The sequence below is a fragment of the Grammomys surdaster genome, unplaced genomic scaffold, assembly GCF_004785775.1.
Source record: "Grammomys surdaster isolate TR1022 unplaced genomic scaffold, NIH_TR_1.0 126059, whole genome shotgun sequence".
In the NCBI taxonomy this organism is placed as follows: domain Eukaryota; kingdom Metazoa; phylum Chordata; class Mammalia; order Rodentia; family Muridae; genus Grammomys; species Grammomys surdaster.
In genome coordinates this window covers 2032705-2056266 of record NW_021620869.1, presented here as the reverse complement: position 1 = coordinate 2056266, position 23562 = coordinate 2032705, and the positions used below count along the sequence as shown (strand labels likewise).

The 23562-nt window shown below is 45.8% G+C and overlaps 1 protein-coding gene across 1 annotated transcript in view; it reads right to left on the bottom strand.

Annotated features, from left to right (window-relative positions):
• The window catches only part of Pask (PAS domain containing serine/threonine kinase), a 34187-nt gene that overhangs the window by 4416 nt on the left and 6209 nt on the right, over window positions 1–23562 (bottom strand). Inside the window, exons 3-15 of the mRNA XM_028755350.1 lie at window positions 22371–22606; window positions 21247–21417; window positions 17230–17370; window positions 16612–16746; window positions 13480–13740; window positions 11675–11843; window positions 10733–10886; window positions 7054–8522; window positions 6771–6952; window positions 6230–6397; window positions 2893–3018; window positions 2648–2782; window positions 343–542 (exon numbers count right to left, since the gene is read on the bottom strand). Coding sequence (XP_028611183.1) covers window positions 343–542; window positions 2648–2782; window positions 2893–3018; window positions 6230–6397; window positions 6771–6952; window positions 7054–8522; window positions 10733–10886; window positions 11675–11843; window positions 13480–13740; window positions 16612–16746; window positions 17230–17370; window positions 21247–21417; window positions 22371–22606 — 3547 coding nt within the window. The remainder of the gene's footprint in view (window positions 1–342; window positions 543–2647; window positions 2783–2892; window positions 3019–6229; window positions 6398–6770; window positions 6953–7053; window positions 8523–10732; window positions 10887–11674; window positions 11844–13479; window positions 13741–16611; window positions 16747–17229; window positions 17371–21246; window positions 21418–22370; window positions 22607–23562) is intronic.

Sequence of the window (23562 nt, the reverse complement as noted above, 5' to 3'; positions counted from 1 at the left end):
ATAAAGATAAATAAAAATTTGAAATAATGATTATTCCCAATATTAAGATTAAGTAGAGCAAGTTCCAGAGGAGCCACTCTGAGAATTTCATCTTTTGAGACCTTCCTCTTTGTCTTCTATTTTTCTAACTTTGTGTAACATCAAACCACAACCGAAAGTTGACATAGTAGAATGGCTCCCTACGTCCATGTCCAGCTTCCCGCCTACTGCACACTTACTTGCAGAACCCTCATTACTCAATAAAAGGCACACACGAAACCATTTCTTCCTAAAATCACAACAGTCGTGGGCTTCACGTAAGAGTTAAGAGGAAGGTAAACTACAAGGGCGTGTGACACGTACGGGTTTCCAATGAGAACCTCAGGCGCACAGTACTCGATTGTTCCACAGAAGGTATAGAATAGTTTGCCCCTCTCTAAGTAGGCAGCTGAGCCAAAATCTATCAGCTTGATTGTGAAGTCCTCAGCAATCACGATGTTCTCATCCTTGATGTCTCTATGGATGATGCCTTGGGAGCGCAGGTATCCTACAGCAGACACCAACTGGAACCAGAGGAAAGGAAGGGAACACTCCAAACAGCAACTCAAGTAAAACATGCATGTATACTAAATATTAGCCAGAAAAAAGAAAAACATCAACAAAGAAAAGATAAACGTTCTCCAGAGCATAGTTCTGGGTGCTGGAGATGCGGTTCTGCAGAGACAGGAGGCACAGCAGCTCTGGGATGGCATCTCTGTGGCTCACACAGAGCAGAGTTTGCCAGAAAGCAAATGTATGGCTCACAATGTCTCTAATGGTACTACTAACTAAAGAAAGCCTCCAAGCAGACACTTGCCATAACCATCTCAGGAGCAAAGGCAGGCCAAGTATGCACGCATAGGCACTGTGTGGATACCTCAGCTCACAGAAAAGGAAAGTGCCGTGTGTAGAGGGCAGGCTACAGTCTGAGGTTAAAGCAGGAGCAGATAATCCTGATGCAGGGCTCCTGCAGCTCCTCTGCATGTCTGTTCACTATCATTCCCCAGCCAGCACACCGACTACTATGTGGAGTAAGGGGCCTCTGCAGGAAGTAGGTGATATCTAGGCACTCTGCCTCTGGGAGGCAGTCATCATCAAGGCCATCTGACAGGCACTCTGTGTCTCCCTCAGTAAGGCTAATTATTCCACACTTTGGATAGCAACTGGAGCAACCAACTTAGTAATTTCATGGACATAATCAATGTTTGGAGACAATGTTATACTTCATAAAAATCTTTAAATCAGAAAGACAGTTAATGGCATGTCAACCAAGATCAATTAATTAATAAATAAGTATACATTATAAACACTTTCCTGCATATTTACATATACAGGTTTATAGAAACACACAAGGCATGCATGTACATATACATGCAGACATAGATACATGCTTAACATTCATGAACATATGAACACGTACCCATGCATACATAGACACATACATGTTGGAGCTCAATCAGGAGAACCTGGGTCAGGGGAGAACCTTGCTATGTAGCCCAGAGTGGCCTTGAGTTCTCTATGCTCCTGGTTCAGCCTCTGTAGTGCTGAAATTATAATGTGTACTACCACATTTAGTAAGAAAACATATTTTTCATAAGACTGCAATGTCTCTCTACAACTAAACTGTACTGAACTCATCCTTCTTTCTACAAGCCCCAGCTGTGCCTGGTGTCTACACAGCTGCCCACTGCACTGCTTCCTGGGGTAGTACTGCTGTCAACAGGCTCCAGTCCCATCTTTGACAAACAAGAAAGAAGAAAATATAGACAGGATGATAAACACATTGATGATGGATGGATGGATGATGGACAAATGATAGAAAACACATAATCTTCTGACAGGAAGTATGAGAGGAGGAGTGGGGCATTCTTTTGGCATTCCATAATGGCTGAACCACACATGGAGAAGCCTGAGAAACTTTCGGGAGTTTACAACTTTGAAGAAATGTTAAGCTTTCATGAGGAATCAGATCACTTTCAAGAAATAAGCAAAGGACTAGTAAAAACGTTCCACACATTTTTAGGGCACCTAAGGGCGGAACCATTGCCTTTTCATTATTTAAAACAAGAATCACTGTCTCCACCCTTCTTCCCCTTCCTGCTTCTCAGATGCCTTCCAGATTTGCTGATCACCTTCCCATTCCTAAAAATTGAACAGAGATCCATATACATTTCAATACAAAAGCAGATCAAGACAAACTTTCTGACATGGGATAGCTCACACTGCAATCTCTATGCCTCTTTAGGTAATCTCTGATTTAATCCCAAGAGCCTTTTCATGTAGTCACAATAGTGTTTTTAACTGTACACATTAGATGGTTAAGGCTATACACAAGGTCACATGGTTGGTGAGGACACAAAATCAAAGACATAGAACTCAGAGCAAAGGATGACTCTGTTGTTTTTAATGTTTGTGACTGGTATAGATATATATGAATAAACTGTAATCACTAAAATACACTTCCCTGGTAATTCCTTCCAATCTCCTTTTCTCTTACCCCATAAACCCCATGGCTGAAGGCTAACACTGGCTCACTGAGGAACCTGTCTACATGCCACTAACCTTTGCAGCCATGGAGCTCAACCACCCCACTGCACATCCAGCCCACAGAGAGCCAGCCCACTCTCACTTGTCGGAAGATGTAACTCGCCAGGGGCTCATCCAAGCAGGGATGGCGGTCAATAAAAGCAAAGAGGTCCAAGCCAGAGCCGTGCTTTTCCATCACTAGCTGGAAGAACCCTTGATTTTCGAATACATCCAGAACCTGAAAGAGACAAGGCCAGGTCCGGCTTTGTTTAGAAACAACTCCAGTCAACAGATTAATGTTAAAGAAGTGCCACGACAGTGACAGCACACAGAGAAATCACCGTCTACCTTGATTATGTTGGCATGTTTCACCTTGGACAGAATTGCAATCTCTAAAGTAACTCTTCCAAGTTTGGGATCCTCAATCCAACAATCCTCTAAAACCTTCTCCTTCTTAATAAACTTCACCACCACCTAGACGGGAGAAGAGCAGAGTCCTCTACCATCTGTTAAACCCAGTGCCCACCACTGGCTTTCTGCCTCCCCCAAGACCCATAGCCATGTAAAAAGAAATGTAGCAACAGGAGAAGAGGAGAAGGAAGCAGCTGAATAAAAATGCTGGCAATTTCTACGTGTCTATTATGGGCAAGATGGGGTAGACGGGGGTCCCTGCAGGTGCTGAAGAGCCATGGCCAATGCTGGAAAAAGAAGTCTCAGAAACCTGATACTCTCTATCACCTCCAAGAGAATGAAATAATCGTACAGAGTAGAGAAAATAAAGAAAACTGTCACCGGGCAGTGGTGGCACACGCCTTTAATCCCAGCACTTGGGAGGGAGAGGCAGGCGGATTTCTGAGTTTGAGGCCAGCCTGGTCTACAGAGTGAGTTCCAGGACAGCCAGGACTACACAGAGAAACCCTGTCTCGAAAAACAAAAAAACAAAAACAAAAAAACAAACAAAAAAAAAAAGAAAGAAAGAAAAGAAAACTATCATCATTAGATAAGTGTCAGTCCTGATGCTGAAATTAACCAGGGAGTCTCTCAAGCCTGACATGTGTAGTAAACATAAGAAACATCACCTGGCAAAAATGGGACAAAGTTCCATTGTAAAAAAAAGACTGCATGTCAGCCACTACAAGACAGGGTAGCCAATCAACAGACTGGCTACTACATGGAGTGCTAGGACTACAGGTAAAGCAGCCTTGGGTCAAAATTCCAACAAGGCCTAATTATGTATCAGTGAGAGACACTGTTATGCTCCAAGGAGCTGATCCTCTGAGGAAGTAAGACAGTGAAGTGCATCACATACCAGGGAATGCTGAGTGGTGAGGAAAGAGAAATGACAAGGCACAAGGTGGACAGGTGCAAGGGAGGGGCGCCGGGACAAAGGCCTGGAAGTGCCAACCTCTAGGAAGCCAAGCAAGGGCCAGGACTGGAGGTGGGTGTGGAACAGGCGTAGCAGCCAGGAGGTTCTGCGCTATACAACTGAGTCTCTCACACGCGTCTGGAGAGAAGAGATATGTCGTGGGTGAAGCAGACAAATTCTGAACAGGGAAGGAAGGCTTTCATGTCTTGTCCAGGAGAGAGACATGAGAGAACTCAGAAAGATGAGGCAGAAGCAAGCCAGTGAGGTCCTGAGGAACTGAAGAGGAGCTCAAGCCCAGGAAGGGAGGTCAACAGCCAGCAGATGTGCCGTTTTAGACATTGTTAGTAGATGCCTGCTGCCCGGTAACCACAGAACAAGAAGACAAAAAGAGGAAGGCATTCTCCAGGAGCTACCACCGTGCCTCAAGTGAGTTCAGAGACATAAGGGAGAGGATTGATTTTTTAAAAAATGAAAAAGAAAAAGAAAGAAAAGATAAAGTCTTTTAAAATAAAGCTTCAAACATCCAGACCCAAGTCTCCCCAACATCAGGCAAGAATAAAGAATACACACAAACGCCTAAATATATCCTGGTAAGTTTTGAAATATATATACATGTGCAAAAATATAATAAAACAGTCTAACACTACTACTCCCAAAAAAATCTATGCAGTGAGTTCACCATATCTTCAGGATTCCAAGTAAATAAAGAATCATCAATTTTAGGGCTGGCAAGAGGGCTCAACAAGTAAAAGAGCTTGCTGCCAAACCTGATAACCTGAGTTCAATCCCTAGAACTCAGACAGTGAAAGTAGAAAACCAGCTCTTTCAAGTTTTCCTCTGGCCTCCTCATATACTGTGTAGCATGTACTTATACATGTATATGCATTATATATGCACATATATACAATAATAATAAATTTTTTTTTAAAACAAATTTTTCTAAGTAGGCCTGGCTGTCCTGGAAAACACTATGTAGACCAGGCTAGCCTTGAAATCACAGAGATTCACCTGCCTCTGCCTCCTGAGTGCTAGGATTAAAGGCATGTACCACCACATCTGACCTATAATCCAGAATTTTAAAATAAAAATAAATAAATACAAAAGCGAATCAAAGCTAGCAATGCATTGAAAGATATTATACATAACCAAGGATGGAATCCATGAGCATAAGAAAATACATTAGTGTTATCATTATATTAAAAAAAGAAACAGGAGTACAGTTATATAAATAAGTGCTGGAAAGACATCATTCAATAGTTGACTCATTCAATGAATAATAAATAATAAATAAACAATAAAGAAATAAACATGCTCATTGGGAAATGAAAGGTAACACAGTGACAGCCTGAGAGCCAAGGAACCAGTGGCATAACCGTCAAGTCCCACTGCTCTGGGGCCCTAGCCAATGTGACAGGAAGGAAAAAGGATAGAAAGTGGAGCGAGGAGAGGAAAGACATAATTGCCATAGGATGGGGGAAATCCTAAAATATCCTCTGAAAAATCATTAGAACCACAAAGACCCAGCAACGCAGGCACAGATCTTTGGAACATTCCAGCAACAAGTAGTAAGAAAACACTCTGTGGCAATACTCAAGGGGCCCTCGAGGATCTGACTGGTAGTTCCATGCTTGGGGAGTCTGACACTGTTCACAAAAGCAGGAAGTGCCTGCTGCCTCTGAATAGGATGGTTGGTACTAAAACCAAAATGTGCCAGTAGGATCTGGGAGCGAAGGAAAGTGAGATCTAAAGCTCAGAGAGAGGAATGCACAGGAATGACCCGAATGACTGGGGAAGGCAGCCAGTTGGGAGAAATTCAGTGCACCTAAAAAAATGCCTGGCACCCAACAGGCATATGAGAGCTATCACAAGAAATCTTGGGTGGCCCTGAGAGTATTTGTCAGCTACCTTGCTTCTATGTTTGGTGGGGGCATATTTTTCCAGTTAATCAGAGGAAGTCCTAGGTTTGGCTTTAAAAGTGAGTTTGCATGCCCATGTGGCATCATGCCATGTGAATAGCAGAAGAATAGTATAAGCCTGTTGCTCAGAAGAGGGAAGGGATCAACATAGTAATAAGCCTGGCTGGGGACAAAGAGCCTGCAAAAAAGCAATGCCTAAATATGAAATTCAATAGGGCTACTGTCTGGAGTTAGACTAAGTGGCAGAAAGTCTATCTATATCCAGAAAGTACCCATGTCCTGGTCCCCCCTCCTCCTCCTCCTCCTCTTCCTCCTCCTCCTCCTCCTCCTCCTCCATGACAAGTCTTAAGAGTTATAAATCACAGGACTTCCAGCAGGGCCATCCCGACACCAGCCCCAGCACCTCTTTGTTGCATTCCTTCTCCACTGCAGTCCACACAAAGCCAAAGGCCCCACTGCCAAGTGGGCTGATGGTGTTATACTTATGGGAGTACTCGCCCTCGCAGGCCGCCAGCCCCTCTAGCTCTGCAGGTGTTGGGGATTCCTCAAACCAAGGCTTGGCTCTGAGCACCTGAAGACACAAAGAAAGATCTGGGAGATCACAAGTCATCTCATCTCTATCAGTAAAGCACCTGCATCCATGCTGTTCCCATCGCCTGTGCTCACAGTGGGCTAGTCTGAAAATTTCCAGGGCCCCTCTGGCAGTGCCTAGCCATCATCCCAAACTGGCTTATGTCCAACTGCATCTACATCCCACTGTACAAGGTATACATTCATTTAAAGTTCTACATTTGCTTTATACTTACACGGGGTACTAGAAGACAATGTTAAAAAGCCACAGGCATACCCTCCACCCATTCCAGACAAAAAGGCAGTGATGCCACCTGGGAAACCTGCAGTACAGTAGAAGTGCACAGAAGACTGAGCTGACCACAAATACCAACCTCTCCAAAACTGGATCCAGAGAGCTCAGCCATGGAATGGGTGGAGCTAGGCAGGCTGGCAAGGAACAGGCGGGTTCGGGTGGCCGAGTCCCGGTGACTATGTAAGAGGTCCTTCACCAGCCAGCAGCAGAACAGGGTTGCAGAGCCCTGGAGCTCCACACGCTTTACTTCAAACTGTATACCTGAAGGGCAGGAAGGGGAGGAAGTACAGAGCTCTGTGGATCCCTCCAATGACCTCATGAACCATTACTAGGATTGAAAAAGCCTCTTCCCCAGAACATACTCAGTCGTAAGCCATCTCGGTGGTAGCAGCTCCCTGAGTAGATGCCCTCTTGGATCTCCTGCTGCAGGCTGGTGGCCCCGGGTGCCACAGGAGTAGAAGTGACCTGGGCACTCAGCCTGGCCTCCTCTGCTGATAGGCACATATCACTGGGACCAGGATCTGGTACGGGAGGGCCACAACCTGGGCTTTCTATGTCACTAGTTTCATAGCGTTCAGAAGATACCAAAGAAATGTTAGACAGTTCTGCCTGATCACGTCGTGCTCCCGTCTCCTGGAACTGTTGGCCTTCGCCAAGGTCAAAATAGGTCCCAGTAAGGAGCAACATCTCTCGGTCAACTAAAATATCTGAAGTCTGCCTGTGCAGAATACCCACATCTAAATCTGACCCCACCACTGAAACAGATGGCGCCTCGCTGAGTTCAGATGTGGTACAGGAACAATGGGATGGAGTTCTGTCTGTCTGGTCCTTGAGAAAGAGCTCCTTGAGGTTCCAAGAGTAAGAACTGACATCAGCCTCCTGGGCTTCCCCTGCCTCCAGGACACCAGGGAGGTCAGTGGCCAGAGCATAGCAGGCTGAGGAGCTACCTGAGCGGCTAGCATGCAGGTCTCGGCCTCCCAGGTCACAGAAGGACAAAGGGGCAGTGAAAGGAGGATGTTCTGCTGGGACAAGTTCCACACAGGACATGCCCAGAGTTCCCACACAGCTTGACTTGGATAACTGTTCCTTAATCAAGCAAGTCTGCAGCTCTTCTCGGTCATTTCTCACTCCTGGCCATGGTTCATCTAGAGTGGGTGTCCCAAGCAAGACACACGTCATTTCAGAGGGGCTGGGAGCCGAGTCCTGGCCCCGCTGCTGTGAGATCCACTCGCTCCTATGCTGTGGGCAGTATGTTAGGCTCCCTCCTGCTATCTGCCCTGTAGTGTGGGGCTCAGGCATGGTGGCATCAGCCCAGGGGTTAGGACTGCTGGGACTGCTGACACCCATCAGCTCCAACTGAGATTCCTGTTGCAGATTACACATGTCCACACTGCTGCTGTCCTTAGCTGGGACTAGAGGCTCGGAATCTTCACAAGAAGCAAACTGTTTTACATCCACTGATTTGGACCTGCTTTCTTCTAAAAGACCCTCCCTGTAGTTCTTTGCTGCTGAAGGACTCTCCTTTCCCAAGACATGAATATGCTGGCCTCCAAGCAATAACTGCTCATCGTGGACTGGCAGGCTTCCTTTTGTGGTGTCTTGCTGGGCCTTGGATAATAACCATTTCCTGTGGGTTAGTGGGCTTTCTTCTGAGATATTTTTCTGAATTTCAGACAATAAATGATCTTTAAGGACTGGTAGGGCTATTTCTGGGGTGTCTGGTTGAGTCTGAGATAGTAACTGTTCACCATGGGCTAGCAGGTTTCTCTTTGGAACACTTTGCTGGTCTGTGGGCAATGACTGCTCACCATCCACCGGGTTGCTGTCCACCCTGGAGACAGGAATTTGGATGACAGTCACTAGTGGCAGTGAGAGGTCACACTGACTTTCCTCTATGAGAGACAAGTACAATGAACTGAGCATGGTAAACTTATGACAGACAGTCTCAGTTTTATATCTACTCTTAGATACTTTTTCACATAAGTCTACATTTACCAAAGAGGAATCAAAAAAGCTACTGAAATGGATTTCAGAGTGTTTAAGAAACTCATGACTGTTGGGCAGTGGTGGTGCGTGCCTTTAATCCCAGCACTTGGGAGGCAGAGGGAGGCAGATTTCTGAGTTCGAGGCCAGCCTGGTTTACAGAGTGAGTTCCAGGACAGCCCGGGTTATACAGAGAAACCCTGTCTTGAAAAACTAAAAAAAAAAAAAAAAAAAAACTCATGACAGCAGGCTATGACTCATTCTCAACACCATCCAACCACTAGTTGCACAGAAATCAGGGACGTAGCTCAGAGGAAGAGCAAGGAGACTAGGGCAAGGAGCAGGAAGGATGAGAGGAGCAGAGCAGGAGTGACCACATCTGGTATGAGGAGGCTACTGCAGTCTCCAGAGCTGATCATTCACTGTATCTACAAGCTTACTATACTGTCTGCTCACGTCAACCATGACAAAGGTCAAGCACCTGGTGATCAGATACACTACTGTGGTCTTCAAATGGTGTCCCCACAAACTGTACAGCAGAAGTTAATCAAGATAGTGGAAAAGGTCTATTTGAGGATGATGCCCCAGTAGAAGACGTTGTGGGTGGAGTTCTAAAAACAAAGGCTTCCTGGAGAAACAGGAATGAGATGAAGGGCTGCAGAGAATAGACAAAAAAGCACTGTGTCTACCCACTGCTCTCCACCCTCTCTGTCCATTCACATCACAGGGTGAGTCTAGCCCTCTTCAGAAGCAGATTACAGGGTCGGCCTGAGCATGAAAGCTTGGAGGATCCATACCACAAGAGCCTCACTAAGACCTAGCCAAGGGGTCTAGACAGCTCCTGGCCATGGTATTTACCCTCTTGAAATCTCCAAATGTTGCTGGATACTAGTGTTCATCCATCAGTATTTCCATCCTCTCTATTGCCTCACCTGCTCCTATAGCCTTTCTACCCCAAACCCTGACAAAGAGGCTCTGGGATTTTGAAAGGTCACAGGTCACTTGCTAGGAAAACTAGTAGATTAGGGACATGATCCTATCCCTGCAGTATGACCTCTGAAAATCTGCATTGCAGGGGCTGAGAGAAGACTACCAATGACTTCACCCAGCAATGGTTTGGCCATTAACATTCTGTTAGATCAAATTAGAAGGGGAGCTGGGTAAATTCTGAGTTGGAGACTCAGAATCCTAGCATGACAACAACTCAGGAGATGAAGGACATTTGCTAGCTGCCCTGGTAGCCAAGCATCACCTGTCACTGAGTTCTAGTCACTGTGGAATTTTCCACAGTGACTAGAGATACAGAGAGGTTTTCAAGTGATTCTTTGGAGCTGGGGGGCACTCCTTTTGTCCTACCAGCAGACACTCATACAAGGCAACATGGGACCTATGTCCACAGCAGCCCCAGATATCTCAGGTCCTCCTGCCAAGATCACCAAGACTTCGGAGGAGCCAAGAACCCCAATACGGACCAAGTACTTACCCGGAGGTTGGTTTTTGTTTTGATTTTTTAAGCACCTGGCCCACAGTGGAGGAATTTACTGAGCTTCAGCCTCAATTCCTCAGAACACAACCTTCCCTAACAAGCCTTGACTTTTGAACTTTTGTAATGAAGTACCATTATCTGTTCTATATGTCAGACTGCAGCAAAATAAACCAGTCAATAGACACATTAAAATGCTATGGTGACAGACAAATGAATTTTTATTCCCACCTTCCAAAGTTTTCCACTATAAACTTCCTTTACTCAAAATGAATAATTTTATTTAAGAATATATAAAGAGTGTTTTCAAATGATTTTCTAAATTCTAGAGATCTATCTCTTAGTCTTCTTTGAGTTCTCAGCAGCCTACTTCCTTATCTGTAAGATGAGGAGAACATCAGGGGTGCTCTCTCCTAGGGCTGCAAGGACTCAAGTCAAGTAACAGGAAAAGCACTACTGTGTAGACAGAGCAGGTGACCAGTATACATTAACCATCACTGACATTATTACCCATGAGCCGAATATTACCTAACTGGGTGTTTAGTAAACTTGTAACCTACCACCAAGGCACTTACCCCAGGGAGGGCTGAGATGCAGAAGAAGGAAGTATCTGGCATCCAGTTTCCAACCGTGTCTGAGTCCTAGGGGAGACTTGTTCTCCCACCAGCTTCAGGGTCTCGTCTTGTGATGGCATGTGGCCCCATGCCAACACCACATCAATTTTTGGACCTAACAGCAAAACACACCTGTACCTGTATCAAAACCTCAAATACTCAGACAGCCTACACTTCCATGTACACCAGAAGCCCAGTAGCTTCTCTGTTCTGCCATTGCTGACCTCTCACTGTTTTTATGGTCTCATCACTCCTCTCCCTCCCTAGAAAAGGACAGAAGCTTACATTGTCTCCACAAACCAATCAGAGAAACCCTTAAACTACAGGGATATAGATATTGAAGTCAACAGGTATATAACATAATTTAGAAATAAATATGATATGCTATAACAATTCAATCTTATACTACATGAAACTACATAAATGTATTGTTAATACTTTTGGGAGGGTGGGAGGCAGCTTTTTGTTTCCAGATAGGGTCTCTCTATGTATTTCAGGCTGACCTCAAATATCTGCAACCCTCCAACTTGAGATTGCAAGTATGTGCTGCTATACTTGGCTCAGTTATAAATTCTCTTTAAATGGACAAGACTTTGGCTAGCTACCTGTGTCTCAGACATAGGCACAAGTGGTTCAGTCTTGGAGGACTTCCTTATTCCCTTCTAGATGCTAAAACATTAGTAAGAAACTGCCCACAACTGTCCCATCTCCTGGGAAAGAAGAACAAGAAGACTGTACAGGACAGCCTCAAACTAGGACAGCGCCCTCATTTCTCCACCTACCCTTGATAGTCTGGAAAGGTCACCAGTGACTTCTGCTCTGTTATCTCTTTTACAGTGCCACCAACCTCTAAAGGAGCTACTTCACCACATAAACACTGTGATGGAGGAGGCTGTGCCTTACCCTGGGTCCCAGTGGCCAGTTCCCAGTCCTGTTGGGCATCAGAGCTCATCTCCCCAGGCCCACTCTTGCTGCCAATATCCAGGCAGCTGGCCAGTTCTGGCAACTGTACAGAACTATCATATGCAAGGTCCATGTAGTGGTAGAAACCAGGAATCAGGAAAGTGATATTCTAGAGAACAAAACAGTGACATTTCAGAACCTAGGAGGATCCATTCTGACCCACTGAACACATCCTCCTAGGAAGAAGAAAGTGTCAGCAAAGTGAACGTTCAGTCCTCAGAATGGGAAAGATCTTGGACCACATGCTTTTGGCCCTCTGGCATTTGACACATAATTCACAATGTTTTCATTTTTTTAATAAAAAAGACAAACATAATACATTGTAAGACAAGTTATGTAAATACCTATGTCTTCCAACAGATATCTGGCCTTTGATTTCACATTTGCCTACAGCAGAGACCCTGTATTTGCCAAGTTAACAACTTACAGCTCTTGGTCCAAGAACACTGATAGGCACCCATCAAGGCCATATTATCACACTAAGAGCAGCTCACACAGATGCTGCTTCCAAGCCTGTATGCAGCCCCCATGCCTGAACAGCTGCCTGTGCCACAAGAATCCAAGCAACTCTAACCTCAATGAGGGCCAAGGATTTACACCCATGAAGTTCTCTGAGAGGTCTCAAAGCCTGTAATACTCCTACAGAAAGCCATCATCCAAGAATTCTGCTAGCTGCAGATAACTCAGTTGAAGTGATCTTTAAGTTAGCTACTCTTTTGGGTCTTATTGAAAAGCAAAATAACCTCTTTTAGAGGCTCATAGGAGAATACTCTAACACATACAGTCACACACAGTCCAGTATTACCTAGCAGAAACAACAAGAAAAGACAGAGGCTCCTGCCTTGGAGTTAGGCCCCAAGTAATCAAGGTGCCTAGTAAAGGCCTTGCATCCAGGAACCAGGTGAACGTGGTGGGCACTCAATAGGTGTCAAAAGGTGGGGAGGGATATGCAGATACCAAAAGCTGGCAGTGTCTTCCCAAGGCTGCTTCATGATCCCTCTTCAGCATATGGGAGCTATGTACCCTCCCAGAAGGCTCAGACCAGCACCAGGATCCATCCCCTTGACTAACAGAGGTTGCAGGAGCTGTGAGGCATGACTTGTGAGGCTGGGGCAACCCTTAAAAAGCAGGATGCTCCCATGAATGCTAAACAACATCCAAGCCAAAAAGGTGAGCTATCAAGGCCTCAGAGTTACTCAGCTAGTGGGTCACCCCTGCTGGCACCATGTGAAGCAAAATGGCCTTTCCCTACAAAGCCTGGTCCAACAGGCTGATTCATGGCCAAACTATATGACTTGGAGTGTGTTAAACATTGTCTATGGAGGCCTATACAGAGCCATGATAGACTGCACCCTAGAGCTCTGGCTGAGGATAAATGGAAAGCTAAGGCCTGAAGCCTGGCGAGTAAAACAGCTACTTAACACCCAACCCCTTCTCCCCTGCTGCCTACCACCAACCACACTCAGTATGTGTGAACAAACAGTATCTACAGTGTGACCGAAACCTGGCTCAATGGGTCAGACCAGAGTCAGCTGGCTGGAAACAGAGATCCCAAGCAAGGGACCATCGTGCTCCTCTGGAATGATCGAGGAGACATTCAGTCCAAAAGTAGCCAGAGAAATAAGATGGTTGTGACTAGGATGGTATTCCTGTTGTAAGCTTTATAGCATAAGGTTCAGATCCTCTGACACATGGGGAATGGTTTCCTCAGCGTACTGAGGAGCTGGGAAACTAGGCAAGCCTACCTTGCCCAGGAGCTCTGTCTTCCCATAACCAAACAGCATTAGTGCAAAGCTGTGGTTGACTCCATAAATTGTGCCATCGGGCAGGAGAGTGATGAGGCCACTGATGGTGCAGAACACCCACACAGAAGCCTGGTAACCTGCTTCAGAGGCTGCTTCATTGTCAGCCACAGCTGTTCCACTGGGCTTCGATTTCAGCTTCAGACTGAGAGGGAAGGTGGTGCCGTCTCTGGCTCTCCCAACAGACCTTTGAATCCTGAGACTCTGAAAGACAGGACAGCCCCACTCAGTGTTATAGCAGTGCTGTCTAAGCACAATCCTAATGTTTTAGATCTCAGTCTCACTCACATATCCGTGCTAAAATCATCCCCCATCCATGGTGCTCCAGCCCCACCTTGCCCCAAGAATCTGTACCCTGGCGATAGCAGCAGCAGGCTAGGAAGACTTGGGGTCCAGAATGAATGTGTAATAATGACCAAGGTGCAAGTCAATAAGGGGACTGGACCCAGCCTCATCCCTAGCAGGCATCTGTGCCAAACTATAGCCTGCTGGCATCCACAGGCTGCACTCCTCTCCTCAGCTCCAAATCTGGAAGGGAAACAGAGGTGCTTCTCTAACACCTCAAGGTTTCAACAAACACAGAATCCATCTATAAGAGTGGCTATGATGATCAGGGTCATCATAGCAGAATTTAGAACCAGCTTCAGGACAGGCCTCTGGACACGCCCATAGGGAGTACTCTTGACTGCACTGGCTGAGGTGGGGAGACCCACCCACTGTGGGAGGAAGCATTCCCTGTACAAGAGGAGAGGGGAGCTGAGCATGCAGTATCCAGTCATCCCCCTCTGCTTCCCAATAATGATGTGCTGAAACGTGACCAGTCGCATCACACTCCTGCCACCTTAGAGTGTACCTTCAGCTGTAAGCCCATATAAACCCTTTCTTTCTTAAATTGCTTTTGTCAGTCTTTTATTCAGAGCAACGCCACTAAGACAGTAGCCATGGCTCCAAAGTCATGTTCTGTCCTTCCACCCTAAAGCTATTGGTTTCCTGCTGTCACTCTGAGGGACCATCCCATCTACCTTCTCAGCAACTCCCGAAACATACAACCAAGTACATTCTATACTGCCTGCTTCTATTATCTGGAAGGCATACAATTGTCCAATAAAGAGTTTGCATAGAACCAGGCATGGTGGTGTACACTGTAATCCTAGCACTTGGCAGAACCAGGCATGGTGGTGTACACTGTAATCCTAGCACTTGGCAGAGGCAGGTGGATCTGTGAGTTTGAGGCCAGTATGGTCTACAAAGAGTTTTCTAGAACAGCAAAAACTACAGAGAAACCTTGTCTCAAATAAAACAATGTAAAATAAAATGAAAAACAAACTTGACTAGTACAGTGATCCTAAACAGAGTCAAACAGGTTTCAGATAAGAGCCTGGACACAGGCTTTCTCTTCTACCATTTCAGGGACCACTCTGGAAGACATGAGAAGTTAGGGACTATGTTGGAGGCCTGGTGGCTCATCTTCCCTGTCCTGAACATAGTGAAGCACCCAGTCCATGAGCACTGAGCAAAGAGAATTCAAGACTCACCTACATCAGAGCCAGAGCTCTACAGGACCCACTTCTGCCAATCCCACCTGCCCCCAAGACCCATGAGCCAGGAATGAAAGAGGGGCATCAAGAGCCTGTGTACACAGGGGAGATGGTAACTGGTACAGAGGTGGAGAACATACTTACATGTGTCTTCTTCCATTCCCAGGACCCCTGCCTCAGGAAGTTTAAAATCTGCCTGAGGGTCTGAAAGATGTCTCAGCAGTTAAGAGCACTGACTGTTCTTCCAGAGAACCCAAGTTCAATTCCCAGCACTCACATGGCAGCTCCTAACTGTAACTCCAAGAGCTGACATCCTCACAGACATACATGCAGACAAAACACCAATGTGCATCATATAAACATAAATAACTGAGAAAAAAAGTCTGCCTGAGACCTGGCCAGCAGCAGCTGTTGTGACGGACTCTACACACAGCACTGCCACTAACCAGTGCCCTGCCAGGCTGTTAGCTCCTTCCTTCCTCAGAGTAGATGAGAAGATGCAAAGGGCAAAATAGGGGCAGGGCTACATCTCATGAACCAGAAAATGTGACACACAAAAGCCACCAGAGTGGATTGAGTTTAAAGAACCACACCTGGGGAATATGCTCAATGGCCTCTCCTTTTAAAAAAAAAAAAAAAAGAAAGAAAAGAAAAAAGAAAAAAAAAAGCCTGAAAAACTTAGTTTGTTTACAAAACTAGCAAAACTAGCTTTGGCCAAAACAGCTGTCTAGTCAGTCCATCCCTAAAGGCACAGAGATGACAGCAGGTAAAGAGACAGCCCTCAGCTTCCTGGTATAGAGGCCACATACTAGCTGAAAAATGGGGACCCTAATAATTCAGTATGAACCAAGCATCCACCATGACCTGATTTTCCTGCCACCCTCTGTGAGATGGGGCTGTCTACCCTCAGGAGATGATGGTTAACTAACAAATAACCTAATGCCATTCAAGCATTATTTCTAAGTATGTCTTTCAGGGTGCCTCCAGATATATGTGTGATTCTGAGTGGTCTGAATAAGGAAGAGTCACGCTCCATAGGGGCAGCACCCACCAGTCAGTTCAAAGTCTGAAGAGAAAACAGCGGAAAGACCAACGGGAATCTCTCCTTTGCAGCTGGAATGCCCCATTTACACTCTAGGGTCTCTCAGATCTTCAACCTTGGGTGAGCCACACCTAGTCATACCTGGGGTTGGGGGGGGTCCAGGTTGCAGGTGGCCTCATAATCACAAGCCACAGTTCCCTCAACTAATCAAGTGTCTCTGCATAAAACCCTATCTGTCCTATGTGGAGAACTCTAAGCAGGGTACAAGGCTACCCCATAGATCAGCCCATCCTCCTAGACTATGGAAAAGAGAGGAGGTCTCAGGAGACAAGGCTAGTCAGCCAGACCACTCAGGCTTTGGGCCTTGGTTGAGTCTCAAAGCTCAGAGAATTGAGCTGGAGCTTGCCCCAGCCAAGAATGATCCTGAGGTCAAGTTACAGGGTCTAGTATAAGAACTCAAGACCCAGCACACAGTGAGGATGGTCAGGTACCTACCTTTGGGACATGTTGGCCAGGAGGAGGGAGCTGCATGGATGGAATCAAGTCTATGACACACTGCCCAACTACATCCTTTGGAGATGTGAACCCATGGAGATGAGCAAAGAGGCTGTCGCATGATGTGATAGTTCCCTTGGAGGGGAAAAAAAAAAATCAATGCTTGTCAGAAGCTTTTCACACTTCTTTAAACTTCATTGAAGGTTATGCTCTAGTGTTTATAAGCTAAATGCAAGAATGATGTCACAACTTCTATCTCCAAAGTGCAAGATACATGCCATGGGCTTTCATAAGAACAATACCATTTCCTCAAGAACATTCCAAAAGCTCTGGTCCACACCAGACTCTCCAATAACAATATCCCAGTTCATGTTCATGTACTATTCTAAAAGCGTGACATCTTTAGGCATAAGAACAATCTTGAGTATTATATTCCCATTTTACAGATAAGAAAACTTGAGGCATCAACTCTTTACTCAAAGAATGCAGTGAGTAAGGGCCATAATCAAAACCACCTCCAGTTAGCTCTGGTACTTCCTTCGTTACAAAAAATAAAAAAAAACAAAAAACAAAACATTGTGTTATCAGAAGATAGCCAAGATATGAAAGTAGACTCACATCTCTTTGGAAGGCAACCCAGGCTGAGACCCTCTCCACAGGCTCCAGAACCACTACACAGCACAAGCCACGATCTTGCTGCAACCTCTTTATCCACACAGAGACTGGAATCTTCTCCCCGCTTCGGCTGACAATGTCCACCTACAGACACACATTTACTGTACCAGGTGTGCAGCATCTGCAATGTGGACCCTGCAACTAGCATACCAAAGTGCTTGTCATCAGAAGGCCTTCCCCAGTGCTTTAAATGCTTCAGTGCAGTCAAGCTCCACCCACCTTTCAGAAACCTACCAAAGTAAAAATGAGGTTCTAGTCCTCAGTGCTACAGTCTGAGTGAATTGTTATCAGGATGGGTGTCAGACTCAGTGGAACGGCTAATCTTTGACTGCCACCCTTGATTAAGAAACACCTAGGAAAACTCCTGAAGCACACACAGAGTGTATCTGTGATGGTTCTTGCAGAGAGAACTCGTGAATCAGTGAACCAAGAGGACAAAATCACTCTTATGGAAGGCAGGAGCCTATGTGGAAAAGAGAAGCAGCGGGTAACAAAAGCTCACATGCACACTCAACTATCCTTCTGCTGTTGGTGTTGCTAAGTTTTGTTATTTGTTTAAGACAGGTTCTCATGTGGCTAGGCCGACCTCAAGCCCCCTAAGTAGCACAAGCTTGCCTTCAACTTCTGATCTCCGATGTGGTGAGATTACTGGTATAAATTATTATGCCAGTGTGGTGGTTTGAATATGCCTAACCCAGGGAGTGGCACTACTGGGAGATGTTGCCTTGTTGGAATAGGTGTGACCTTGTTGGAGACAGTATGTCACTGTGGGGTGGGCTTTAAGACCCTCCTCCTAGCCACATGGGAGTCAGTATTCCCCTAGCAGCCTTCAGATGAAGATGTAGAACTCCCAGCTCCTCCTGTACCATGCCTGCCTGGACGCTGCATTGCTCCCTTGCCTTGATGATAATGGACCAAACCTCTGAACCTGTAGCCAGCTCCGTTTAAATGTTGTCCTCATAAGAGCTGCCTTGGTCATGGTGTCTGTTCACAGCAGTAAAACCCTAACTAAGACAGCCCAGCTTTTCTGACTTGAGTAGGTGATTTTTGTTATTGCTATCACCATGGCCACTGAACTCCACAGTCTCCAACCTTGAATGCACACTTGCATCAGCAACTTTTCAGGAGCTTTGTCCTTCAGACTGAGGCTGCACCATCTGTCCCTGTGGTTCTAAGACATTTAGATTGTTAGACTGAGTGGTTACTGGTTCCACTGGTTCTTCAGCCAACACACGGTTACTACAGAACTATCCAGCTTCCAACTCTGTGAACCAATCTAATAAATCCCTTTATCCAGATATATAGTTTGTTCTGTGCTTCTGAAAAAGTAACCAATATAGTCAGCTTCACTGTAAGATAGCAAGAAAAAAAAAAGCAGTATCCGTTATTTCTTAAAGAAATAAGCAATAAGGGCTGGAAAGGTGGTTCCGTGGTTAAGAGTACTTGCTGCTCTTCCAGAGGATCTGAGTTCAGTGCCACGGTGGGCAACTCACAATTGCCTATAACCCCAGCTCCAGGGGCTACCATACTTCTCCCTGGCTTCCCACATATATGTGTACATATATACACACATAAACAGTTTTAAGAAGGAAAAAGAAATAAGCATTAACATGTGCTGAAAGTTGTAATTGGGTTTTTGGTAGTAATCAGCTTCTTGATCCAGTAATTTGTTAATACAACTGATCCTGTCCAAGTTCTCATGCCTGGAGTTCAGCCCTTAGCATTCAACAATTTAACTCCCCTGTTAACATCCCAGATATACCCAGCAGCCTAGGAGAGAGGAACAAAACTCTCCAGTAAAACACTCTTATCCCACCAAACACACAGCAAATAAATGGAATGTATGGATTTAAAGGTAAGAATCAGGTGCACTAATACAATTATATACCATGCCAGAGGGCTTAGGAGATGGTCCATTAGTTACAGTACTTGCCATACAAACATGAGCACCTGTGTTAGGATCCCCAGAAACCCACTTAAACATTGGGTGAGAGTGGAGGTCACCTATAAGTCCAGTTTCAGAGATAGAGACTGGATACCCAGAGCAAGTCAGCTAGCAAGACTAGCCATTAGAAAGCTCTGGGTTTGACTGAGAGAGCCTTCTCAATGAATAATACGGAAGAGTGATAGAGGATAATCTCTGACATCAACCTCAGGCTGCCACATGCATGCATACACACATGCATATGTATACACGCACTGTAGGCATAATGTTATTGTGCACTGTGTTAAGGTTATCCTTGTATTATTCAAATGCTGATTTCTGAGCCCCCATATCTGGTTGTAATGCTTATTCTGAGAATCTCCTGTCTCAATGTTGTGTAAACATGGCTTCCCAATTATTCCCTGACTGGTCAATAAAGAGCTAATTGGCCAGTGACTGAGCAGGGGAGAGAATAGGGCTGAATTTCCTCCCACCCAGGGGAAGGGGAGGGAGAGAGAGAAGTCCTCAGAGAGAAAGTCCAGAAGACAACATAAGAATTTGTCTTGCCTACAAAATATGAAGGGATAAAGATGGAGCAGAGACTGAGGGAACAGCCATCCAATGACAGCCCCAACTTGAGACCCATCTCACGTGAGAGAGCTAACCCCTGACACTATTAATGACATTTTGCTATGCGTGCAGACAGGAACCTAGCATAACAGCCTTCATCCACCAGGAATGAAGGAAGATGCAGAGACCCACATTAAAATATCATGTGGAGTCTTGTGGAAGAGTGGGGGCTACAAGTGAGCAAGTTGGAGGGGCCAAGGACACCACAGGAACACCCAACTGAGTCAACCAAGGTAGAACCACAGGAGCTCACAGAGCCTGGGTCACCAACCAGGGAGCATGCGGAGCTGGACCTAGACCCCCTACACATTTGTAGCCAGTGTACACCCTGGTCTTCATGTGGGTTCCCTAACAAGTGGAGCGGGGGGGGGGGGGGCCCCCTAGCTCCATCTCTTTTCCCTGTCATTGATTGGATCCCCTTCCCCGATACTTGGACTGCCTGGTTGGCCTCAGCAGGAGAGGATATGCCTAGACCTTCTGGGACTAGATACCCCAGGAAGTGGTGGTACCCAGGGCGGGCAGTGGAGGAAGGAACTTGTAAGGGTGGGACTGGGGAGAGGGGACGGAAGGGGGCTGTGATCGAGACGTAAAGTGAATAAAAAAAAATTTAAAAAAAGAACTTAAGAAAACACCTGGAGGGCTGGAGAGATGGCTCAGTGGTTAAGAGCACTGACTGCTCTTCCAAAGGTCCTGATTTCAATTCCCAGCAACCACATGGTGGCTCACAACCATCTCTAATGGGATCCGATGCCCTCTTCTGGTGTTTCCGAAAGTAGCTACGGTACTCATATGCATTAAATAAATAAATAAATAAATAAATAAATAAATCTTAAAAAACAAAAAAAAACACCTGGAGCAGAAAAAGTCATAAAATGCAAGTATCTCAGAGATTTTGTCTGAGAGGTAGCCAGATAAGCTTAAAGGATTAAAATAGATTGATACTGCTCAGTTGTTGTGCCTTAAATTTGTTAAATAAATAAAATAGTCCTGTCTCAATTAATTGGAAACTAGCCAGTTTAAGAGAAAACTGCAACATTTATAAATTTGCACTAACAACAAACACATGAAAAAATGGGGGGGAAATTATATCACTTTTCTGGGACTTTCATGTGGTACCTAAAGTTTTTCAAAATGTAGTCCAAGTCTCAAACCTCACCAAACTTTGGAGCTTTCCAAAGACAACAAACCTCCACAGCCACTCTATCTATCTTAAGAATGCTTTGGTTTTAAAGGGCCCACTCCTCTTCTCATTTGAGGTTGGGAACTAGTATCGGACCAAGTTCAGTCAAGATGCTAAAGTTGTAGGTGCCCCCAACCTCACAGCAGAACACAGTTCAAAGTCAGAACTGAGGCTCTTACAAGCCCCCCAACCCAGTGCATGCATGCAGGAGCGCACACTCACTCACCACTGTGCCAAACACCACTGCGGCATGGCCATCAGCCTCCACATGCTCCTCACTGAGGGCTTCCACCACCTCGGAATCAGACTTGAGGAAGAACTGTGCAAGCTTTTGGCCAATCAGGTCATGACTGCTATACCCTAAGAGGCTGCAGGCTTTGTCGTTGGCAACCAGAATCTGCAGAGGACATGAATATCACCAGCAATTACTAGGATCCCCAGAAACAACCGAGGAGAAAACAATACAGGAGGCAACAAGGAGGCCCAAGCCCTGCCCTTTCCAGTGCTGCCTCTAGGCCAGTGGTTCTCAACCTGTGAGGCCAGACTACTCTGGCAATCCTCCAAAATTATTTACATTACGATTCATAACAGCAGCAAAATTATAGTTACTAAGTAGCAACGAAATAGATTTTGTGGTTGGGGGTCACCACAACATGAGGAACTATGTTCCAGGGTCTCAGCATTAGGGAGGTTGAGAACCACTGCTGTAGCACTTCCCATTAAGGGCTCAGACAATGATGCTCACCCTATGCTCCACGGGCACCTGTACCTCACAGATACAGTCAATCAGAACCAACTATACCTAGGACCCTCCTCCACCCAAAACAAGCACATGCCAATCAAGAAGCTAGAAAAGGGCTGAAGAGATGGCCCAGCAGATAAAGATACTTACCATAAAGCCTAACAACTTGACTTCAATCCCTGAGACCCACAAAGTAGGAGAAAACAGATTCCCATAGGTTGTCTGTCCTCTGACCTCCACACTCACACTGTGATACACATGTGCCAAAACACATACACGCATGTAGTATGACCAAGCAACTTAAAAGACTACTATGAAAATGTAGGAATTTGCATCACATTCCACAAATGTCTAACAATCTCAGCTCTTATATACAACAGAGACACGTTTCATTCAGGCACTGACTTTCACTTGCATAACGAAACCAACATGCTAAAAGTATAACACAGCATGCACCTCATCCTTTTGAGTTTCTGTCTAAAAAGAACAAATTCTTATCTCTTTGCAATCGGATAGGTAATTACACTTAAAACACCAATTCCTCTGTTGAAGAGACCAGCTTTGACAACTCCAGATCTATATGTTGGGCCTCAAACTACAGCAAATACCTCTGTGGTCTTGGCATCCACGGTAAAGACAGCCTTGTTGGGGTTGCACACAGGGGTTGAGAGCAGGGGTCCAGAGCACCCTGAAGCCAGGCCACGCAGCAAGGAGCAGCAGGATGTACTGCCCAGCGGCCCAGCTATAGAGTCAGCATAGTCAGCTGCAGCAGCACAGTGCAGTTTGCTTGTGCAGATGTTTTGGGCAGCCAATGATGAAAGACAGTAAGAGCTCCACCTGTCCTCTGTGAGGAAGGGATGAACACAAAGTATTACATCTCAAATGGCTTGTCAGAGCAGGCCTCTAAGACAGCTGGAGTATGTGGCCTACACAGGACTCAAGCATTTGTCCCCAACCCACAGTCTAAAGCACAAGCTGTGACTGAATGCATCTCTCTAAAACAACCCTTAGGGGTTCAGTAGCATGAGGTAACATTCCCTGAGAAGTACAGACAGATCCAGATGAACACTTCTGTCTAGGTCATACTCTTAAGGACTTGCCCTTCACATCTAGAAAGCTCTTGCTTACAATGTCTCTTCTCAAATACGAGTCATCTCTAGCAACTGGCCTGGCCATTTCTTCCTGGGAAATGTCATACAATTCAAAGGCTACCTGTTGCCCACCTTTCTACCTGCTTCCTATGGGCTCTGTCCCCAGCACTCTAAAGGAGCTGCTCTTATCCACCTCTCAAGCACTGAGCACTTCAGCTCCCACCGCCCAGATCCCACGTCTATGCACTTGAATGCCTTCCTCCCCTTCCCGATCTCTCACCAACTGATCCGCCCACCCTCCCGTTACCAGGTACCTTTCCTATCCTGACCAGTGCAGCCTGGCCCGTACGCCTGGCTCTAGCTCCAGTCATCTCCAAACTCAACTCCCATGGCTCCCATACTGGCTTCTCTTCTTCCTGAGTTTAAAACCAAACACATATGACCTGAGTCTTCACCACTCTCATACTGCTCCTTTCCCTTTCCGTTGTGTCCTTCATCTAGAATCTAGACTTTCTCTGTACATGGCCTCAGCCTAACCTTCCAAGGCCACACACTTGCCCCAGCAGTGACCAAGCCAGTGACCTCCTCACAACTCTACCTCTTGCCCCTGTTCCCTGGGCAGCAGCCTATGGCATCTTCCTGAAACCAAGCTACCATGTCAACACTGAAGCGCAGATGCCTGGCCAGTGCCAGAGGCAGCAGTCTCCTG